This window comes from Typopeltis vanoorti, chromosome 15 (genome assembly GCF_054136105.1).
Source record: "Typopeltis vanoorti isolate ZY-2024b chromosome 15, IOZ_Tvanoo_1.0, whole genome shotgun sequence".
In the NCBI taxonomy this organism is placed as follows: domain Eukaryota; kingdom Metazoa; phylum Arthropoda; class Arachnida; order Uropygi; family Thelyphonidae; genus Typopeltis; species Typopeltis vanoorti.
In genome coordinates this window covers 28119080-28141964 of record NC_143563.1, presented here as the reverse complement: position 1 = coordinate 28141964, position 22885 = coordinate 28119080, and the positions used below count along the sequence as shown (strand labels likewise).

General features: G+C 34.3%; 1 protein-coding gene across 2 annotated transcripts in view; it reads left to right on the top strand.

The window, feature by feature from the left end:
• LOC150098544 (uncharacterized) overlaps positions 1 to 22885 on the top strand; it is a 610245-nt gene that overhangs the window by 11163 nt on the left and 576197 nt on the right. For both annotated transcript variants that reach the window (XM_090405300.1, XM_090405297.1), the window contains exons 4-5: positions 13878 to 14018; positions 21831 to 21894. In XM_090405300.1, the coding sequence (XP_090261426.1) occupies positions 13878 to 14018; positions 21831 to 21894 (205 nt within the window). The remainder of the gene's footprint in view (positions 1 to 13877; positions 14019 to 21830; positions 21895 to 22885) is intronic.

Below are 22885 nucleotides of genomic sequence, written 5' to 3'. Positions count from 1 at the left end.
GTGTATTAACGTGGCTTTCTTCCAACGTATTCCGTGGTGGGTATCCAGAGTCTGCAAGAATAGAATTTTAGTTTAGTGAGAGAAGGTTATTTATATCTAAGAGAATGAGGATAGGCAATAGAACAAATCTCCAGGGTAATTCGGCATTGGTAGGGACATCTGATAAGAAGAAATCTGCTGGGATGTGCAATGAACATCCAGAGAGAAAACTATCTGTTCAGCTACAAAAAAGTGAAATGTAGGCAATAGAACACTAGTTTATGGTAGTTTGAGTAGACCCTTATGCTGGATCTTGCCTCACGTCTTAAATATGTCAAGAGTGACTGACTGCATAAGTTCTCCAGATGTTTTGTTGGCATGTATCTAGAGGTGGGTGAATGCAGACAAGGAGATCTGCTGTGGGTAGAGATTGTTGCTGGCATGATATTGATGATCGTTGCTGATTAATTGGTGGTTTTCTAGGTAGTGAAAAAGTTGAATGTTAATGATCTCTTTTATTTTAACAAAAACTGAAGTGAGAGCAGTGGCTTGCCAGTGTGGTGAGATGAGTGGATAGCATTTCTAATTTGCGGAGACGTTATCTACTAGTGGTGGGTAGTTATTGATGATTTTCATTGCCTAGTATGATCCACCACCCTACTTATTGGAAACCTGACTTGTAGCTTGACAAGAGCACCATGCTTAGTCACTAGAGAGAGAGAGGTTTTCAAATTATCTAACCCTCGGCCCATATGTAGTATTAATATTAGTTTGACAATCTTTTATAGGCACAGTTGTTATAAAAAGAAAAAAAGTGTGCTGACAGATTTTTTTCTTATTTTGGAATGGATTGAATAAAAACTTGCATCCATGATATTAGATCAATTTCAGTTAATTACGAAGGAATAAAGCAGCTATGTAGAATGCAAGTGTTTTCTGTAACTTAGTAAGTACAAGTTTGGGAACATACAATTAGACCAGATAATGTTTTAGTATGTGTATTATTCAAAAGTCTTCACGGTAATTCATTAAGAAGTCATTAGAAGAAAAATATAATGAACTATTTCTGGTATAGTTTGGTGATTTGCTTTGCTTTGGTTCTTTATATAGAAGTTGAGGGAGGGGAAGAATGAAGTGGAATATTTTTGAATTAGAAGTTTTGGGGGTGCTTAAGGGTCAAAGCTGGATAACTGAGAGGAGACCACGTAAAGGAATACGGAGAACCTGACCAGGGCCTCTGACCTAATGTCCAATCCTCACCTTCTTGTGGTGCACCCTGTTAAATATCTACCTGGATACTGAACGAACAAGGATGAGCTGGCAATTTGGGATTTAGCCGACCAAATTGTAGTCTTATTGGCTTAAACCAACATACAAAATGATGATACAACATGACAGAATTTCATGCCGGCTGGGGCATTGCCCAGTTAAACAAGGCTACCTTTGTTTTCGCCAGGGAACCAGGCAAACAGTAGTGAAAAGTCAGTTACTAGAACGAATCTGAAAACACACCCCAACTCAACATCACCAGAGTTAAAGATTGGTACTATCAACATAAGAAGCCTGAATGGCAAAGAAATGGAGCTAGCTGAGGAATTAGATAAGTACCAGATCGACATAATACGGGTGACTGAAACAAAAAAAGACAAAAACTGGTGAGATCTTTCTGAGCAATAAATACAAAATGTTATATTCAGACAATGACAATCAAGGAAAAGAAGGAGTAGCCATAGTATTCAACACTAAATATGAGGCTAATCTTCTTAAACAGCAGGCAGTTTCAAGTAGAGTGATGTGGGCAAATATGAGAATGGGGAACTGGACAATGAGACTTATTTGTGCCTATGGTCCCACAGAAGATTCTACTAAGGTAGAAGTGGAGAAATTTTTTGAGGCTTTAGAGAAAGCAATTGACACAATGAAAAAAGAAAAGTTATTCCTTGTTGGGGATCTAAATAGCAGAGTAGGAAATGATTGTCAGACATACAAAAATATTTTGGGAAAATTTGGAGAAAAGAGCAAAGCTAATAATAATGGCAAATACTGTTTCTGCTCAGGACATGGACTGGTTATTACAAACACCATGTTCTAACATAAAAATGTGCACAAATTCACATGGAGAGAAGAAGCAAGGAATTAGAAACGTCTCATTGACTATGTCATTGTCAATAATGATGCTTTCTCCCTGGTGCAGGACACTAGAGTGTACAGAAGATATGAAATTGGAAGTGATCACTATTCAGTCTTGAGCAGGATAAAATTGAATTTCATTTTGAAAAGAAGAATATGTAAGAAATCTATAAAGTGAATAAAAGTTGAGCAGCTCTCAGATGTGAACTATAGATTAAAATAGTTCATCTGATTATTGAATAAAAAATGAAAGAGTTTGAAAACAGGAACCAAACCTTGGAGATTCAGTGGCAAGCCTTGAAGAAAACCCTGATTGATTCAGCCAGAGAGACATGTGGTGAGGTTGTCTGCAAGGATAGAAAAATCAGAACTCCATGGTGGACGCAGGAAGTTAAAGAGGCATTGTAGGAAAAGAAGAAATCATATCAAAAGTTCCTGGCAAATAAGTCATCTTGTGCTCTTAGAGAATACAGAGACAAATGTAAGAAAGCTAAACACTGTGTAAAACTAACTAAACAAAAGTCATGGGAGGACTTTGGGAAGAACATAGAAAATAAATATCAAGAAGAGGGCAAGATATTCTGGAAATTGTTGAAGAAGCTCAGAAATGGAGGAAAGAGTTTTGTAAAAGGAATTAGAGATGATAATGGTGACATGAAAACGGGAGAAAAAGATATCCTTGAAGTATGGAGTAATTACTTTGAAAAATTGCTAAATGAAACAAACCGTGACAGCACAATGGTAAAAAAACACTCAACAGGCATACAGTCAGGAATACATATCCATACTTGAAGTAGAAAAAGCCATCAAAGGCTTGAAATATGTAAAGGTGGCAGGAGTAGATGATATTCGACCAGAAATGCTGAAGTATGGAGGTATAAAAGTCTTACAGTGGTTGCACTGCATAGTTCACAAGGCCTGGACAGAGGAATGAATTCATGATGATTGGAGTAGGGCCCTCATAGTACCCATATATGAAAAGCAAAATAAAACTGAATGTGAGAATTTCAGAGGTATTTCCCTACTAAGTGTTCCTGGTAAGATTTATTCAAGTATACTTGAGAAACAATTGAGAAGAATTATGGAAGAAAAGCTTGGTGAAGAGCAAGCTGGATTGAAGCCAAATAGAGGCTGTCAGTATCAGATCTTCACTTTGTGACAAATTGTTGAGAAATCATGGGAATATAACAAAGATCTGTATTTAAGTTTTGTCGATCTGGAAAAGGCATATGACAAGGTACCAAGAGAGAAACTATTCAATACACTACAGTTATATCGTGTCAATGAGGCATTATATCAAGCAATATTAGTCTTTATTTGAGTTGCAAGTCAGCAGTTAGGATTGAAGGAAGTACAGGAAGATGGTTTAATGTTAAATCTGGTGTCAGACAAGGATGTACATTATTCCCTCTGTTATTCATTATCTATATGGATCACATTAAGAAGGAAAGTGGTATTAAACCTGATATCAAAATTGCAGATGTTAATGTCAGCTATTTGCTTTATGCGGATAATGTTATACTTCTAAATAAATCCGCTACAAGTCTGCAAGATTCCCTGACTAAATTGAGTAGCTGTTGTAATAGATATGGTATGAAGGTCAGCAATAACAAGACAAAGACAATGAAAATAAGCAGAATCATTGAAAATGTCAACTGTCATAGACTTCTGTGGCTAATTGGTTCAAAAGATATATTTCAGTGATTACACCACATTTTTTTATTATTCAGTTATATAAAATACTGAAATAATAGTTCCCGACAAGTTTCGTAAATCGTAGTATTTACATCTTCAGGGGGTAAATAGTATAACTTAAAGTTTAAACAAGAGAATTAATAAATACAAATCATAACCGTCTGGCTATTCATAAAACTCAAATAACAATGAAGATATATAATGTTATTGACTTTGAACAATACTGGACGATGTCACGTGTTCTTGTTCTCATTCATACAGTCTGAGCTCAGATTGAGGTAGATTTTTTATTAGAGTTTTTTTATTAGAATTTTTTATTAGAATGCAGATATGTAACGTTATATATCTGCATTCTGTTATTTGAGTTTTATGAATAGCTAGACAGTTATGATTTGTATTTATTAATTCTCTTGTTTAAACTTTAAGTTATACTATTTACCCGCTGAGGATGTAAATCCTATGATTTACGAAACTTGTCGGGAACTATTATTTCAGTATTTTATATAACTGAATAATAAAAAAATGTGGTGTAATCACCGAAATATATCTTTTGAATGTCAACTGTGTTATGAATGGAGAATCTGTGGAACAAGTATAACATTTCAACTACTTAGGCATGATTTTTAGTGAAGATGGTAAATTAAATATTGAAATAGACAACAGAATCAACAAAGCTGGTAAGGTAGGAAGTCAACTGAATAAATTTATATGGAATAAGAGCGAAATTAGTCAAGACACTAAATTCACTGCATACAAGATAGTGTTCAAACAAATTTTAACTTACGGATCTGAAAGGTGTGTCAGGAGTAAAACACTTGAACAAAGACTAGAGACTGCAGATATGAGAGTCCTGAGAAAGATTAGGGGCACGAACAGATGGCATCATTGGCAGTATCATATTAAAAATGAGGATATTAGAAAAGAAGGATATGGAATAAGAGAGAAATTAGTCAAAATGCTAAATTAGCTGTATTATACAGTACAGTGTTCAAACCAATTTTAAGTGTATCTGAGAGCTGGGTCAGAAGTAAACTCTTTACCAAAGACTAGAGACAGCAGATATGAGAATCCTGAGAAAAATTAGTGGCATGAACAGATCGCATCAATAGCAATATCAAATTAAAAATGAGGATATTAGGAAAGACACTGTCAGCATCCAGGAATGCATTAGCAGAGCTAATCTCAAGTAGTATGGTCACTTAAACAGAATGGGAGAAAAAAGATTAGCAAAAAAGTTCTCTGCCCAGTTGCAGGAAAAAGTCCCAGAGGAAGATCAAGATATAGGTGGATTGATACAGTAAAAAGTGCCTTAGAAGATAGAAATATAAGATCTGATAATGTTGAAGTCTTGACAGGTAACAGGCTGATTTTGAGGAAAATTGTAGATAAGAAGTTAATGATGATGTAAATTTTTCATGTAGTACTATCATATCCTATACACCCCTCGAGGGTATATATCAGGAATTTGATGATGATGATGATGAGTTTTGGGTGAGAGTGAAACAGTAGTGATATACTTGTGGAAGCATAGATATGTGGAGGCTGTTTTGGGCATCCTTTGATCAAGGATCAGAAGGTATAGCTATCATTTGTGCAAGAGTTGAGTTTGTTGCACATCCTGTTCAAAAGTGGAATTGGGTTATTTATTTATATTTTTTTCCTAATTGTTGCAAACTTTGGTTTTGGCCAAGAGTGAAACTGGAGTGATATGCTTGTGACAGGCTGAATTTTTTTTTTCTTGGACTACTTTGGCTCTCATTAAAAAAAAAAAAAAAGACAGATTTCACATAGTGAGTGGGAATTTTGAATGGAATGGAGGATGAAGGTCTTTATTTTACTAACTTGAGAGTAACTTCTTTGATGAGGGGAATGAAAACAGTTGCTTAACCATGGAAAAAGTAGAATAGTTAATAGTTGTTGGAGAGCTCATCCCACTTGTAAATATTGTAAAAAAGGACACAAAGCTATGAGAATGTCTGATGACAGGGAATTCCAACATAGTTGACATTTATGGCCTGAGTTATCTAGAGCAGGGCTGTCCAAAACAGGATCCGCAGGCTACATGCAGCCCACTGTGCGATTTTGTGCTGCCCACCTGAGGGTTTTGATTTTCACAAGCGAAAAAATAAAATAACCATTTGAATCAAATGTGTATTAGATATTTTAATTCTATCACTAATTGATAATCTCGATTATGATAATTTTATCTCATGGGGAACATGAGCATTACTAGATACGCATTGGATGCGGCCCTCAGATAAATTTTTTTTTTTAATGAGACCCTCGGATTACCTAAGGTTGGACAGCCCTGATCTCTACGGTATACTTGGAAGGAGCACTAATTAAGATAGGTGTTAAAAAAAATATACAGAATGGCAGAATACTTTCTGGTCTGTAAATAGTGATTAGTGTTTTAATTTTTTTTTTATATGACACCCTCCATTCTCCAACAAAAAGTTTTAAACTTATAGTACATTAATAAAGATTTTTTTTTCCATTTTTAAAATTTTTTTTTTTATTATTAAATTTTACGTCTTTTGGATTAAAATTTTTTTTTTTTTTAATTTGTTCACCTGGTCTGGAAACCATACTTTAGAGACTAGACATGGAACTTTTTAAAGTCATTTCAGACTTCCAATAAGTGTGGCAGTAGCCTCACACTGGGTGTTGAAATTCATCTACTACCTGAAGACAATCACAATGGTGGGATTCGAATCTACAACCTGTTGGTAGGAAAGTAGATAGCTAACCTCTCACCCAACCAGGCCAGTATACAGCCATGTTTACAGCAAATATTTCAATTTTCATTTGGTCATTGATTGATAAAACTAGTTTATATAGTACCTGGTGTGATTAGCATATATTACCTGGTCCAAGAACTATATTCTAATCGCACCTTATAATTCTCATGCGCACATGATAATATCTATAATAAATTTAGTTTAATCCTTTATCCAAGTGTAAGTGAATAAAGTTTGTGCCTGAAGTATCTTCAGGATTGAGACAACTCATAGTATAGGTGAACCAAGCTCTTATCACTCCTTGTCTCAGTATCTCCCATAATGCAAAGCACATCTCCTTGTGGACATGTATGATGCTATGCATTAATGGAAGGGCCACTACCCAGACCGGTTTTGACTTTTATTGAGGTCTCGTCAGTAGGAGCCAGACCCAGAAGTAGTGATACTAAGGCAGAAACAATGGAGAGGTCATATTTACTTATACGAGTTGCCAAAAGGTGTACCAGCTTATTATTAAATTACTCTGGATTTAGAGAAAGATGTTGGAAGTTTATTTTCCACTTGGTTGGACTTTAATAAATTTAGTTTAATCTGTTATCCAAATGTAAGCAAACAAAGTTTGTGCCTGAAGTATCTTCAAGACTGAAGCAACTCGTAGTAAAGATGGATCAAGCTCGCATCACTCCTTGTCTCAGTATCTCCCATAATGCAAAGCACATGTCCTGAAGATACTTCAGGCACAAACTTTGTTTGCTTACACTTGGATAAAGGATTAAACTAAATTTATTATAGTCCAACCAAGTGGAAAATAAACTTCCAACATCTTTCTCTAAATCCAGAGTAATTTAATAATAAGCTGGTACACCTTTTGGCAACTCGTATAAGTAAATATGACCTCTCCATTGCTTGTGCCTTAGTTTCACCACTACTGAGTCTGGCTCCCACTGACGAGACCTCAGTAAAGGTCGAAACTGGTCTGGGTAGTGGCCCTTCCCTTAATGCATAGCATCATGCATGTCTGCAAGGAGATGTGCTTTGCATTATGGGAGATACTGAGACAAGGAATGATGAGAGCTTGGTCCACCTTTATTACGAGTTGCCTCAGTCCTGAAGATACTTCAGGCACAAACTTTGTTTGCTTACACTTGGATAAAGGATTAAACTAAATTTATTATAGTCTGACCAAGTGGAAAATAAACTTTCAACATGATAATATCTCTTAAAAATAAAATCCACAGTAATGCAAAAGTTTAATAGCTTATTTCTTCTGGCTCCCACTGACGAGACCTCAGTAAAGGTCGAAACTGGTCTGGGTAGTGGCCCTTCCCTTAATGCATAGCATCATGCATGTCTGCAAGGAGATGTGCTTTGCATTATGGGAGATACTGAGACAAGGAATGATGAGAGCTTGGTCCACCTTTATTACGAGTTGCCTCAGTCCTGAAGATACTTCAGGCACAAACTTTGTTTGCTTACACTTGGATAAAGGATTAAACTAAATTTATTATAGTCTGACCAAGTGGAAAATAAACTTTCAACATGATAATATCTCTTAAAAATAAAATCCACAGTAATGCAAAAGTTTAATAGCTTATTTCTTCCAATTTAAAATCATTTACGACATGAAAAAACAGTGGTTAATTTTTTCTCATCATTATCGTTTTCTGATGCATACCCACAAGAATTATACCAGATAGTATAATAACCCAACACAATATTTCATGACTAGATTTCTGTCAATAGATTTCTTCTAAATTAATTTACTGTGTTTGTTTACAAATGCCAGAAGTATCAGAAATAAGGGAGATGGAATTGTTTTACTGATTGAGTTTATTTGCCCCAAAATCATTGCAATAAGTGAAACATGGTTGAATGAAGATGAAATTCTAATGGGAATAGAAATGGAAGGATACACTATTTTTCACTAGGATAGAAAGGACAAGAAGGGAGGGGGAGTGATGCTGATGATTATAGGGGAATTATGTTCACATAAGGTAGACACGAAAGAGGGAAATAGTGGCAATGGTTATGAGGCAGTGTGGTGTAACACTGCCTCATGACCATTAGAGGTTGACAGGAAGACATATTTAGTTGGATGTTGCTATATGCTTGGAAATGTGGAGGGTGGTAATGAAGAAATGTATAAACAACTTGGATTAGTGAACAAAGGGGGGTAATTATTATGGGTGATTTTTATTATGGTGGTATAGATTACAATAAAGAGATAGCATTTGGGAATAAGGAAAATGAATTTCTCCTGTTCTTGAGAGAAAACTTGAGGACCGAGAGTTTTAGATCTGATTGTCTCATCAGAGGATGTAATTGTGAGTGGGTTTCACAATTTCATCCAGTTGGTGAGAGTGAATATGAAGTAATCATTTTGGTTGTGGCCAGCCATATGCAAAGGATATAAGAGAAAAGGATATATGTGGAATTATAAGGCTGGTGTTTATGACAAGCTAAGGAGACAGCTTGGAGCTATAGCATGGAACGAGGAGTTGAGCAGCATTTATATCCTTACAAAATAAATACTGCTTGGGAAAAGAAATGTATAACAGCATCAATGTGTGAATGTATTCTGAAGGCCAAAAAAGCTGAATAATAATAATAATCATCATCATCATCATCAAATTCCTGCCATGTACCCTCAAGGGATGTACAGGATATGATAGTACTACATGAAAAATTTATATCATTACTAACTTCCTATCTACAATTTTTCTCCAGATCAGTCTGTTACTTATCAAGACTGCAACATTATCAGATCTTGTATTTTTATCGTCTAAGGTACTTTTTACCATATCAATCCACCTATATCTTGGTCTTCCTCAAGGTGGTTTTCCTGCCAACCTGGCAAAGAACACTTGTTTTTGTAATCTTTCCTCACCCATTCTGTTTAAGCGACCATACCACCTGAGATTAGCTCTGCTAACGCATTCCAGGATGCTGCCAATATCAAGTTCTTTCCTAATATCTTCATTTTTAATATGATATTGCCATTGATGCCATCTGTTCACGCCTCTAATCTTTCTCAGAACTCTCATATCTGCGGTCTCTAGTCTTTGGTCAAGTGTTTTACTTCTGACCCAGCTCTCAGATCCATAAGTTAAAACTGGTTTGAACACTGTCTTGTATACAGCTAATTTAGTGTTCCGACTAATTTCTCTCTTATTCCATATGAATTTATTCAATTGACTTCCCACCATACCAGCTTTGCTGATTCTGTTATCTATTTCTATCTTTAATTTACCATCTTCACTAAAAATCGTGCCTAAGTAGCTGAAATGTTTTACATGTTCCACAGGTTCTCCATTTACAACACAGTTGACATTTTCAACAATTCTACCTATTTTCATTGTCTTTGTCTTTTTAATGCTGACCTTCATACCATATCTATTACAACAGTTATTCAATTTAGTCAGAGAATCTTGCAAACTTGTAGCGGATTTATTTAGAAGTATAACATCATCCGCATAAAGCAAAGAGCTGACATTAACATCTCCAATTCTGATATCATGTTTAATACCACTTCATAATGTGATCCATATAGATAATGAATAACAGAGGGAATAATGTACATCCTTGTCTCGCACCAGTTTTAACATTAAACCATCTTCCTGTACTTCCTTCAATTCTAACTGCTGACTTACAACTCAAATAAATAAGTATTGCTTGATATAATGCCCCATTGACACCATATAACTGTAGTGTATTGAATAGCTTCTCTCTTGGCATCTTGTCATATGACTTTTCCAGATCTATAAAACTTAAATACAGATCTTTGTTATATTCCCATGATTTCTCAACTATTTGTTGTAAAGTGAAGATCTGATCCTGACAACCTCTATTTGGCCTGAATCCAGCTTGTTCTTCACCAAGCTTTTCTTCCACAATATTTCTCAACTGTTTTTCAAGTATACTTGATAAATCTTATCAGTAACTGAGTGTTCCTTGTTCCTGGTAAGGCTGAGTAAGGTAGATGTAAGATGGATGAATGTGGAGCTTAAGCATGAAATCTTTAAGAAGGTGCTTTGGTTTCAGTACAAGTCGAATAATAATAATAATCAGTCTCTTCATCAGTGGCCGCCTATAATTAGTGATCGACATGGGCCAGCTATCTCTGATTGGCTACTGGTGGAGATTGAACTGCCCACTCAGTCTCCAAAAGCTAGATAGGGTTGAAAGGCCTCATCCACTCTCTATAAGGGAATAAAAGGCATTAGCTTATTATTATTTATTATTAACATTTGATTTCCTAATTAAATGTATACCAACTTTTGTCTCCTATATTTGTTTCAAACACATTTTGCTAGCAATTTCATCTCCTATTCTGTTTAAGTAACACCATATCATCTTAGATTAACTCTGGTTACAACGTTTTTAAATTTAACAATGTCCGCGCGGTTAGCCTAGTGGCTATGCGCTTCGCAACCATATGCCTGGGGAAGGAATGTCCTAGGTTCGATTCCCGTCGGTGACGTGAGGAGCTGAAGGATTTTCCTCAGCCATAGCCAAGTTAGCCAGTCTTGGGCGTGGACAGCAGGGTTTTTTCCCCAGTTTATTCTGGGGGTTTTCATCCCACAAAGCAGGCAAACTGGCCTTGAGAACCCAACACTGCAGGCCATAGGATACACCGGGGCATAAGGCTGACCACCTTATCCTGTAAACGGAGTGAGGTCCGATGATCAATGGACCCTCGACACCGCAAGGTAAAAGAGGGTATAAGGAAGATGATGATGATGAAGTTTTTATCATTAATATGGTTCTGTCATTGATGCCATCTGTTTACTCTAATTTCCTTCAGGATTTATATCTGTGGTGTCCAGTGTTTCATTATTTATTTTATTACTAACTTAAATCTGATGTGGACTAGTCATTACTAACACCTTGTCTAACATAAAGATGTACATACATACATTCAAGTAAGAGAACACAGGAAATAATAAGAAATAATAATAAGAAAAAAAACAACTTTTATTTATGCTATTGTTAATAGTGATAACCTCACTCATTCAGTATATAAGAGATTTGAAATATGAAGTAACTACTGGTTTGTTTTTTGAGTAGGGTAAATGTCATACTCATGATTGTTTTTCAAATTGATAATATGTATCACATTGGAAAGATGCACACACACACACATAGCTGAATTTGGTTAATTGGGGCAGCCATTTATTTAAGACAAATCTTAAACAACCAAACTAAATTGCAAAAATTGCCAGAGTTTTCTTTGCTTATTTGGGACAACAAGTTGTTTATTTTGGACAGGAGATGTAGCACTCAGGGTTATCCCTCTGCAGTAATTGCTTGTAAATGGTTAGTTTGTTTAAGGCTTATTGTCACAAGGAGTGCAAAGGTCATATTGTGCTAAAGCACATCTTATAAATGACTCATGAGCTTTTTTTCCTTAATGTGTTGTAGGTGACAAATGACTCATCACTCATCAGCGTATACAATGTATTACCTTCTAAGGGAAAAAAAATTCTAACTAGTGTGAGTTGAGTTCATGTGTGTCATCTTTCGTGCTGAGCTAGTGCCTAATCAGAAATTTTTCAATGCTCTGTTTTTTTGATAATTTTGTTTTTAATTTTATAAAATTTTGACTCTTACCAAGTTGCCATATAAACATTTGTTGCTTGCTGAAAAAAAATTGCCTTACTAGATCAAATCAAATGCCATTTGCCCACTATCAGTTATCATCATCTGGCAGATAACTGGAATACTGAAATATGATTTGTGTGCTTGTTACAAAAGAAAAATAAACTGTGAGACGAATGGACATGCCATGGAAAAGAGGAAACAGTCCCAGAACAGAAGTATGAAGGTAAAGATCCTGACATTGAAGATACCCTAAATCAGTGGTTCTCAATTATAACCTGATGAGCAGTGTGCGTCGGTAGTCCAGTTTTTAAAAAAACAAAAGTCAGAGCAGCTAGCTAAGAGTCGTGATGATTTTAAATCAACAGATGGTTGGTTGTCTTGGTGGAAATGTAGGCATATTAAAATCAAGTTATATAGATTAAATGTTTAAATATGAAATATTTTCTAATATTGTGTATTTTGTTTTAATAGGATTACATTAAAGGACAACAGGTCACTGTTGATATTGATGATGAGGAATATTTAAATATATACATAGTTTGCTATTATAATTAATTTGAATAAGTGATTTGTTGCTCAGTGAAATGTTTGTTTGTCTTTTTGTAACTTTTTAACTATTAACATGCTGCTTCACATAATTGGGATAGTCGCTTAATTGGGCCAGATGTTTGAGTCCTGATATGTCCCAATTAATTGGATATACTTTGTGATAGTTTTAAAAAGAAATCAAAATTGTTCAGCTTTCACCAGAATTTCATTGTTGATAAATATAAAAAGATCAGAGAAAAAGTAAAAGTGTTTGAAAATAAGAATTTAACTTTTGAGATCTGGTTGTGGCACAGTTAAAAAAACATGAAATCTTTTAGCCAGGGAAGCATGCAGTGAAGCTGTGTGCACGATAAAATAAATAAATAAGCACACTTGATGATGTACTCAAGAAGTTAAAGGGACAGTTCTAGAAAAGAAGTCATATGGAAAGTTTCTGCAGAATTATGTGTATAAAAATGGATTCACTGGAAAGTTGAATTCTGAATGATTGGAGTCAAGCTTCATGGTATCTATCTATAGTAAAGGAAAACTGAATGTGAATATTTGCTGAGAAGTTTCATTATTTAATAGATAAAACTTCTGTAAGCATTCTTGAAAAGAGGCTAAAGAAAAATTGAGAGAAGAAATGAGTTTGAACCAAATAATGCATATTAAGGCAAATTTTATTATTTTAATATAAATAGTCAAGAAATCAGGAAATATAATAAGAATCTGTATTCAAATGTTTATGAATAAACAGGATTCTGGATCAGTGAGTAGCTTATATCCTATTCTTTTGTCATTGATGGTTAAGGATTTATTTTTTAATCATTAGAGGTTAGCTTAACAATTTAGTAGTTAATGCAAATGTCACAGTGTTTTGGTATTTGTTATGTGCCTTTTGCTTATTCTCTATTACTCCTGATGATGATAGTAATTAATGATTGAGACATTGAACAGTAACTTTAAAATTATTTAGCTCTTAAAACAGATTGGAAAGTCTATTAAATCTCCAGTCATGCAATTTACTGTGAACCATGTAGTGATAATGAATTACCTTTGGCTGTAATGCTGCAAAATATGCATAGGCATTCATTTTAGTCATACATATCAATTGTGAAAAACTGCATAACAGTGTCCAATGTCTGTTACAGAGTAATTGATAAAAATACATACTTTGTATTTATATAAATATATTTATAGATAAATAGGACTGATGATAAGCTAAATAGAACAGCCAAGTTGATGTTTAGCCAGAGATGGGAACATCTTCCTTTTAAAGAGTCTAAAGAACTTCAAGCTGCGAGCAGACATGTCGCCACAGCTGGATTATCATATTCAAAGGTCAGGCCTATTCACTAGTTTTGTTATAGTGTGAGTTTGCTATAACAGTGTTTGTTATAGTGAGCTTCAGCTGTATATAGATTATAATTGCCATTTAAGATTTCATGATAACAATTTTTTTTTTTTTTTTTTTTTTTTTTTTTTTTTGTAAGTATTGAATTTATGGATAAAAATCCCATGCAGAATTACATAGAACAATATATTTTTTTTTGGAATTTCAAAGATCTTTAGAAATTTAGATGTGATGGGTACAAAACAGATGAATGCTTTTTTTTCTACCATGTAAAGATTCTTCAGAAAATATATTCCTGAATGCATCCTCAGTGTACAGGATATGATAATACAACATGAAAAAGTTACATCATTATTATCTTCTTATTGCCAATTTCCCTCCAAATTAATCTGTTATTTGTCAGGTCTTCAGTTATATTTTGCATTTCTGTCCTCTAAGGCACTTTTTACTGTATCAGTCCACCTAGATACTTTTTGCTAACCTTTCCTCTCCTATTCTATTTAAGTTATCATACTACCTGAGATTAGCTCTGTTAACACATTGCTGAATGCTAATATTTTTTTTTTTTTTATATAGTGAGACTTGTGGGGTATCCGTAACTATAGAATAACACATATGCCACAGTAAATAACTTTTTTATTATATAAATATTCCATCTTATGCATCATAAGACATCATAATTTCTACAAAAAATCACACCCTGCATCTTCATATCGTTCACACTAGAAAAAGAATCATCAAAAAGTATTTCCTTTCTTGATGTACACATCCAGCATAAACAAGATGGATCCATTTCTACTTCTGTCTACTAAAAACCAACCTTTTCAGGTCATTATATCCATAATAAATCAGTTCACCATCCATCTCAAAAATATGGCATCATAAAATCTTTAGTATCCAGAGCACATACGATTTGTTCTTCTGAAAAATCTCTAAAATAAGAATTGGAAATTATCAAAGAAACAGCTTCACTAAATGGATATAATCCAGTAACAACCCCCCAAAAAATTAGCCACTCTCCTACAAATCAACCCAGACAAGGAGAAGCCCGCAGGACTCCTATATCATATATTAAAGGCATCTCTTAATGTTTGGCAAAAATTATGAAAATCTAAACTCATTGCTACCTATAAACCCATCAGCCAAATTCACAATTTGCTACATTCTCCAAAAGACAACCTCTCACCAATAATGCTACCTGGCATATATGAAGTACCATGTTCATGTAACTTGTTTTACTTTGGACAAACAGGAAGATCTATAAATAAATGTATCTCTGAACATCAAGACCACATCTGGCCTTGCAGAACATGCAATCGAAAACGCTAGGATCCAATGGCAAAATGTTAAGCTACTTCATAGATCTGTATATGAACATGAACATTTATATTTACTAAAATAAAGAACCAAAAGGCTTCAGTTCAGCAATGCAAAATTATATAATGAAGTGGTATTGGATCCAGCATTATTTCAAAACCAAATGTAGGAACTATGAAAGTTTTGTTAAAATAAGTTGACTAGAGAGCTTACAAGAATACACTCTGTGGCATTCATGAGTTGCCTTAGTGTGACTACTTAGAAAACATAGATGCTGCCCAACTGTCTATATATTTGCTTTCTATTAGTCCATTTTGATAAGGTTTCACTGGCCTGACAGCTGTTTTGAATTGGTTGGTTCTCCTCAGAGACCTCAGAAACCTTAAGAGAGCAAAAAACTCTCATTCAGCACTAAGGAACTTGAAATGTCTGAGAGGTGTATTTTTTGTAAGCAAACTCTCTGTTGGTGCATTAAAGTATTTACTAAAATAAAGAGCCGAAAGGCTTCAGTTCGGTGATGCAAAATTATATGAGTCGATATTAGATCCAGCGTTATTTCAAAGCCGAATGCAGAAACGACGATTGTGAAAATAAGTTGACCAGAGAGCTTACTGGAATACACTCGCCACCATTCGCGAGTTGCCTTGGGTGGTGCCTTTGTTTTCTAAGTAGTCTGCACTAAGCCAACTTGTGAATGAGGACATCATGTTGAAGGATAGTGGCTGATCTATTTGTCTGTCTGAAGTAAGTCAACTTAGCCAGGTTCTTTAAAAAAGACCAACTTCTGTACAGCTTTTAAGCCCTACCAGAAACTTGCTACTTTATCCGTTCTACCAAAGATCAGCTCCATCCTCTCTCAGTGCCTGGAGTATATCAAGTACCCTGTTCCTGCAAGTAAGTTGGCTTACTTTGGACAGACAGGTAGATCAGCCACTATCCATTTAGATGAGCATAAATTGTACATCTGCAATCACAACTATGGTCAATCTGGCCTTGCAGACAATATATTAGATAAAACTCACAGGATCTTCTGGAACCATGGTAAATTAAAAAGGAAAGACTGTGTTTTTGGAATCTGCAGCACTCAGAAATCAACCTATTTTAATAGGTTGATTTCAACCTATTTTATGGATGCATAAAAGTCACCAAAATTTGGGAAGCAGTAATTGTTAGAGGTCTCAGTTTACAACCTAGGCTGCCTGCAAACCCCATAGAGGGCACACCACCTAGATAGGACTTTAGGGTCACCCATGTGTTTCATTCACTATTGTGTTGTCTTTATGTTATTTGTATTCCCTGAAGATGTCTCAGTGACAGCTAACCTTCAACATGATGTCCTCCCAGCACTTAAGTCTTAACACACAGATATCAGGATTCTATAGATTCCATAATAATAATAACTGTTCCCATCATTAACACAAAGTTCTGTTAGTTCTCATATTAATTAATTAATAATTTTTCAAGACATCTAATGTTAAACGTATTTAGGCGTGGGCCACCCCCTCTTGTACAAATTCATTCTTCCCTGAAACTTACTCCACACATCCAAAAACTTGGATCCATTCCTTCTGCACAGCCTACACATTGAATCATTTGCCATCACAGTCCTTCTTTGTAATTCATTTCTATCATATGAAGGTAATATACTAACGATATTTACTTTATCATTATTCACTCTCACTTCTTCTAACAACCTTTTCATATTCTCTCTCATACTGAATTTATTACTAATTAAGTCATCGGTACCTACCAGAATTATGATTTCTTTTGCTGCCTTTTCTGTTTTTCAATTACTTATGCTATATTTTAAATTTTTGCTTCAGGAATACTTGACATTGTAACCTGCCCATCAATGCATGATTTATGATAGTCAGTTTTATGATTGTATTAGAAACAAAGGAGTAGAGTTTTGTTGCCTTGGCTAATATATTGGGACCTCATATTGTAGGCATTAGTGAGACATGGCTATGAGAAGCAGATATGCTAACTTGTATCAAGTGCAAAAAGTATAGTATTTTTAGAAAAGAGAGGAGAGAGTGTAAGGCATGGTTCAATGATGTTTTTTTTTGCATGAAAGAGTATAAACCTCCTGTGATGAGTCCTTTGACTCCATGGAGGTCAGATAATAATAATATATATATTTCTGTTTTCAAAGTCAAAGGGAACACAAATTTTTAATAAATTACTCTCTATTAAAAAGCACACACGCACACAAAAGACTCAGAGGTACACAGTAAACATTAGAAATACAGTAACTGCCATTACACTAAACATGGATTGCTCCTTGTCGAAACTATTCTGGACTTGTTAACATTGTTGAATACATGCATGTTCTTGTGTTTAGCATAGCTAAATTTGTTGAATAAAATTTTGAAAAGTTGTAATTGAGGTTTACATTCAGATGGTCAGGGTTAAGAATTTTTTCTGTGGATTATAGAGCTAAGACCCTGATCTCCCATATGCAATGTTTCTAACATGCATGTGCTCCTCTATTAATAGTGTTCTGTGGATGTTTCTCTTTATCCATAATATGGAACATTGCAGCAAACATTGCAGAAAGGGTGAAAAGAAGAGTCACAAAGATTATATCCAGATTATGGGGTTTAGATTATGAGGACAGATTGCGAGTATGTGGATTACAGACTCTGGTTAACAGAAGAAAGCGGGCTGATATGATAGAAGTCTAATTGATGGTCCATTGCAGGATGTTGAATTTGGAGATGCGTATGGGTACAGGTATAAAATTTATTTACACTTTTAAACTCTTTCTCCAGTCATTCCTGTATCTTTATAGAAAAGAACTTTAAATAAACTTTACATTAATTACTCTACAAAAGAAATTAATTTGTCCTTCCTTATAAAATTAGAAATTCTGATCTATAAACTTCTGAATGGGTGTTATAGGATATCATCTGATGAAATTTTTTGGCATATGCAAGATGGGGAGAGATGGAAGTTAAGTTTGTTTGCAGTCAAGAAAGGGGAAATAACTAGGTTTTTGTGTCACAGAGCAGTGAGTGAGTAGAATAGTTTCCCTTTAAGGGTAGTGAGTGCATCTACTGTGAATGAATTTAAGGGAAGTTATGACAGCTGGTTTGGGTGATTTAAAGCTTCTCTTGATGAGTCTTTTGACTCCCTAGAGGTCTCAAATAAAATAATAAAATCTCACTATAGCAAACATCATTATAACAAATTTTAATTAAAGCACTTGAGATTAGATACAATGTTATGCTTAAGAAATTCATTATAACAAATTATCCACTGTAACAAACTGGTGTTGTGTCACAATTTATGATTATTAGGCTTTCAACTATCCTTACATGTGAAACTCTACTTATCTTTATTCAAATCTTATCTATATACGAGATATCACCCAAATACAAATATTCAAGCTTCTTCTCCCCTTAGTGTCCCTAAATATTTATTTTTGTACTGCGCCTTTCAGGACATTTAGTTTAAGATATAAAATTCAAAAACAAGGAGCAATTACCAAAATATGTCTGAGTGTGAAACTAATATGCAGTCGTGCATAATCCCCCCCCCCCATGATTAGGTTCGTACGTTGTTATTGTTACAAGTGGTGCATTGAGCGGCAATCTCAGACAACTGTATTTTCAACGAACAAAAGTTTATTGAACTCTTAAACATGATACAATTCATTCTTTATCAAATAAAACTCAATTCAATACTAAGAATATATAATACAAATTAACACTAGCTAAACACAAGTATTAGGTTAAGATCCTATATAAGAATTGTGATCATATCGCCATAACAGATTCTATACATACAAACATGTATAATTCTAGAACTAGTTGACCTCTTTTGTCTAACCCCTTACTGGTCTGATCACGCTATAATTCTGTATTTTCTAGGACATATATATTCAGTTACTCTAATTTTCTTACTAAGACAATATGGATTAAATTTATCCTTTCACTGAGCTAATACACACTTTTGACCTTTAAAACTCTCTTAAATAAAATATAGTGTACCTGCATAAATCTCTAGGCACATGAATACTTATTAATGTATAGTAACAAGCTCATTTTCATTCTAGTCTGACATGTACTAAAGTCCTAGTATAATTCTCATTAATCCCTTCAACTGTTCAGTAATTGAGCAATGATTACAGTTACATATGATTTGAATTGACCCGAGTTTTTACAGTACCCTTTTGCTTGGGTCTTTTACACTGGTCTCTACCTTTTTCCGATTGTACCTTCCTAGGACGAACTCTTCTATAACTTATCACTCCTAAGTTCCTTTGGCACTAAGATGGGCTTTCACAATCTTTACCTTACATGCTTCAATTAAGGACATACATAGGATCATCTGTTCTATGGCTGTGAAACTCACCACGTGGGCTCTGACTTCTTTATAGATTTTTCATTCTCTCGTTACAATCACTGGATGGTGAAACACTAATATTATCTTCTTTCTTTTAACAAAATGTTCCTCATTTCTTACAATAGGAACACGGAATCGAAATCCCTCACACTTTGTTTCCTTACTGCGTCGGACGGAGAAAACTTCTAACACGTCACTCAGGAAAACCGCGTGAGACCTATACGAAGACTCATGAAGAAAACTCTGAGGAAAAAAGCCCTGCAGGGGGGGGGATTCCTAACCCTTTTATACGATGACCCCTACCGGCACCTTCTTCGATTTCTTTTCTCCCCCCCTTACTGGAATCGATTTCACTGACCAATTAGAGTGGCTTTTTTCTGCCAAAACATTGCGGTCCGTTTGCACATGACTGACACATGACGAAGTCTTGATTTGAGAATTATGACCTTGAGCTTTAGTTTTTGTTTAAGCTAACCTCTATGTCATCTATGCTAAATTAATCCCCTTTCCAAAATTTTCTAAGAATTAACAAAGATTAATAATCTTTAATCTCTTATTTCAAGTGTAAAAACTAGCCCTCTCACATATAAAATCCTTTGCCTAATCTTCTTTGCTTTATTAACCTTATTTTATCATATCACAACTGTAATAAAATTCCCTTTTTTTTTTTATTTAGTTCAACAAACAATTTCAGCTATATTTTTCACTTGGATGCAAGCATATTTTTCTTTCTTTTAATTTTTTGTATTCGTTACTTTCAAAGGCTCTTAACGATATCTGCTTAGGAACAAGCTTGCTTAGTTATCTATACAGGGTTTTTAATTCTTCTCTTGTTACATCATGATAACTGAAATTTTCACATTCTTAAGTTATCAGGGTGTAACACTGGTCCTATGGTTCCTTATGAGTTTGTTATAATGAGGGGTGAGTATGTATGTCTATCAGGACTTATAATGTCAATTTAGAAGTAATCAACTATTTCTAAACATCTATTAAAGTGATATTCACTATCAATATTGGAGAAACCTTTAATTCATTTTATTTAGTATGGGATAAGTGGTCTGAATTGTGGAAACTCAGACTTTTATGGAATGATTATTGAATAAAGAATTGTATCGTGAGATTGTAGAAATAATTTGGGATTTTTAGAATTAACTTGTAATTGCAGGAGTACATTATAAAACAAGATAATTTCTTTTGGTATACTGTTACCCAGATGTTGTAGGTATACAGTATAAAGTTGTGGTTATGATTTAGGCATGTATGTTTTTTTAAAACTTGTTTCACTTTATAAACACATACCAAATATATTGATTGAACAGTTCTTTCTTTCCATCCACCTCAATCTCTCAGTTATCCAGTAACATTGCAAAACCAATTTTCTGCTCATTTGATAATAGAATTGTATTTAATAAGTGCTTTTCAAGAATAATTTAATATCCTAATCCATTCAGTGACTAGTTCAGCATTTGATTATTTGATAATCAGATAACTGAGATATTGTAATAGAATAGCAGCAGGGACTGACTGAAATTAAACAGGTACAAAGTTTATTTACACTTTTGAACTCTTTCTCCAGTCATTCTTGTATCTTTATAGAAAAGAATACTTTACATTAATTATTCTACAAAAGAAATTAATTTGGCCTTATAAAATTAGAAATTCTGACAGTTGCTGAAAATCTTATAACTACAGACCATTTTATTTATAAGTGTATAATAGCAATAACTGTTTTCACTGTTTTCTTAGATTATAGTTTTACTATTAATTGTTTTGCTTGTTCAGAGAATGCTAAATAATTGTAACATTACCAGCAAAGTCAGTAAACATGTGTGCCCACTCACGCACACACTGCTTGATAAATGTCATATTTGCATACTGAAGCATAGAATTATTCATACATTACTGCATATATAGGTCACGGCAGTTTGAATGACTATATAAGAATATACTTACTACCTTGTTTTGTTAATGGTTTCAGGATTTTGAAATACAAAATCATCCTATGATTAGAATAACTGCTTTCTTATATATATCATTGTTTTCCTACATTCCAGTCTTAACAATCATTAGAATGCGAATGTTGAATGAGTATTTGTCTGATCATATTAAATTATTGTATTATTTTTTAGCACTTGGCAGAAAAAGTTGCCAAAAAGGAAAGTAGAAGACCTATGAGGACAGTTAAAAAATTATGTATGTATAATTCCATTTTAATTAGGGATAAAAAAAAAAGATTATTTTTTCTTAAAAATTCATTTTGAATTACCATTTTTTTTCGGACGATATGATGCACCCCAAATTTATGAAACAATTTTTAGAAAAAAATATTTATTATATAAAGATATTTACAAATTCTTACTTAATTTTTATTTATTGTTACAATCATTTGCATTAGCAGTATTCAATTCATCTTCACTCTCGGTACTATCACTCGTCTTGTTAATGTTAACGTTCGTATTACTTTCGTCTGAACTATTATTGTCACTCCCTTCAAAAACTGCGTCATCTTCGGTACCATCCATCGCATTACTTATCCTGCATTTCTTAAATGACTTTATAATCATCTCTTCTTTCACAGCTTCCCATGAATTTTTCACCCAGGTACATACTTCTGAAATTGTTGGCTGTTTCATACGTCTTGTTGCTGTAACATCGTGATTTGGCTTTTGTACCATCCATTTGTTCCACTCTTCCCGCATAAAATTTTTGAATGGTTTATTAATAGATCCATCCAAGGGTTGTAATTGACTTGTAAGGACTCCAGGAATGACAGCTAATTCTGTATTCATTTCTTTTAGAAGCTTCTTGGTTGATTCTGTTTTATGCACTCTGAATTGATCCCACAATAACATCACAGGCTTTTTAAACAATGCACTTGGACGTTTTGCCCATATCTTTTGTATCCATAATTTCATTCCTGTTTCGTCCATTCAGCCTTTATCTTGAACGTGAATAATAATGCCACAAGGGGAATTTCATCTCTTGGTAACATTTTTCTCTTGAAGATTAACATGGGGGGGGGGTAGTTTTGTTCTTTTCTCCGCATCAAGCTAAAACTAGTGTAGTGAGTTTTTTCGTGACCTGTTGTTTTGATCCCTATTGATTTGATGCCTTTTGAATGTACTGTCCGATTTGAAGGAACATCAAAAGTTCGAGGCACTTCATCCATGTTCGCAATTTGATT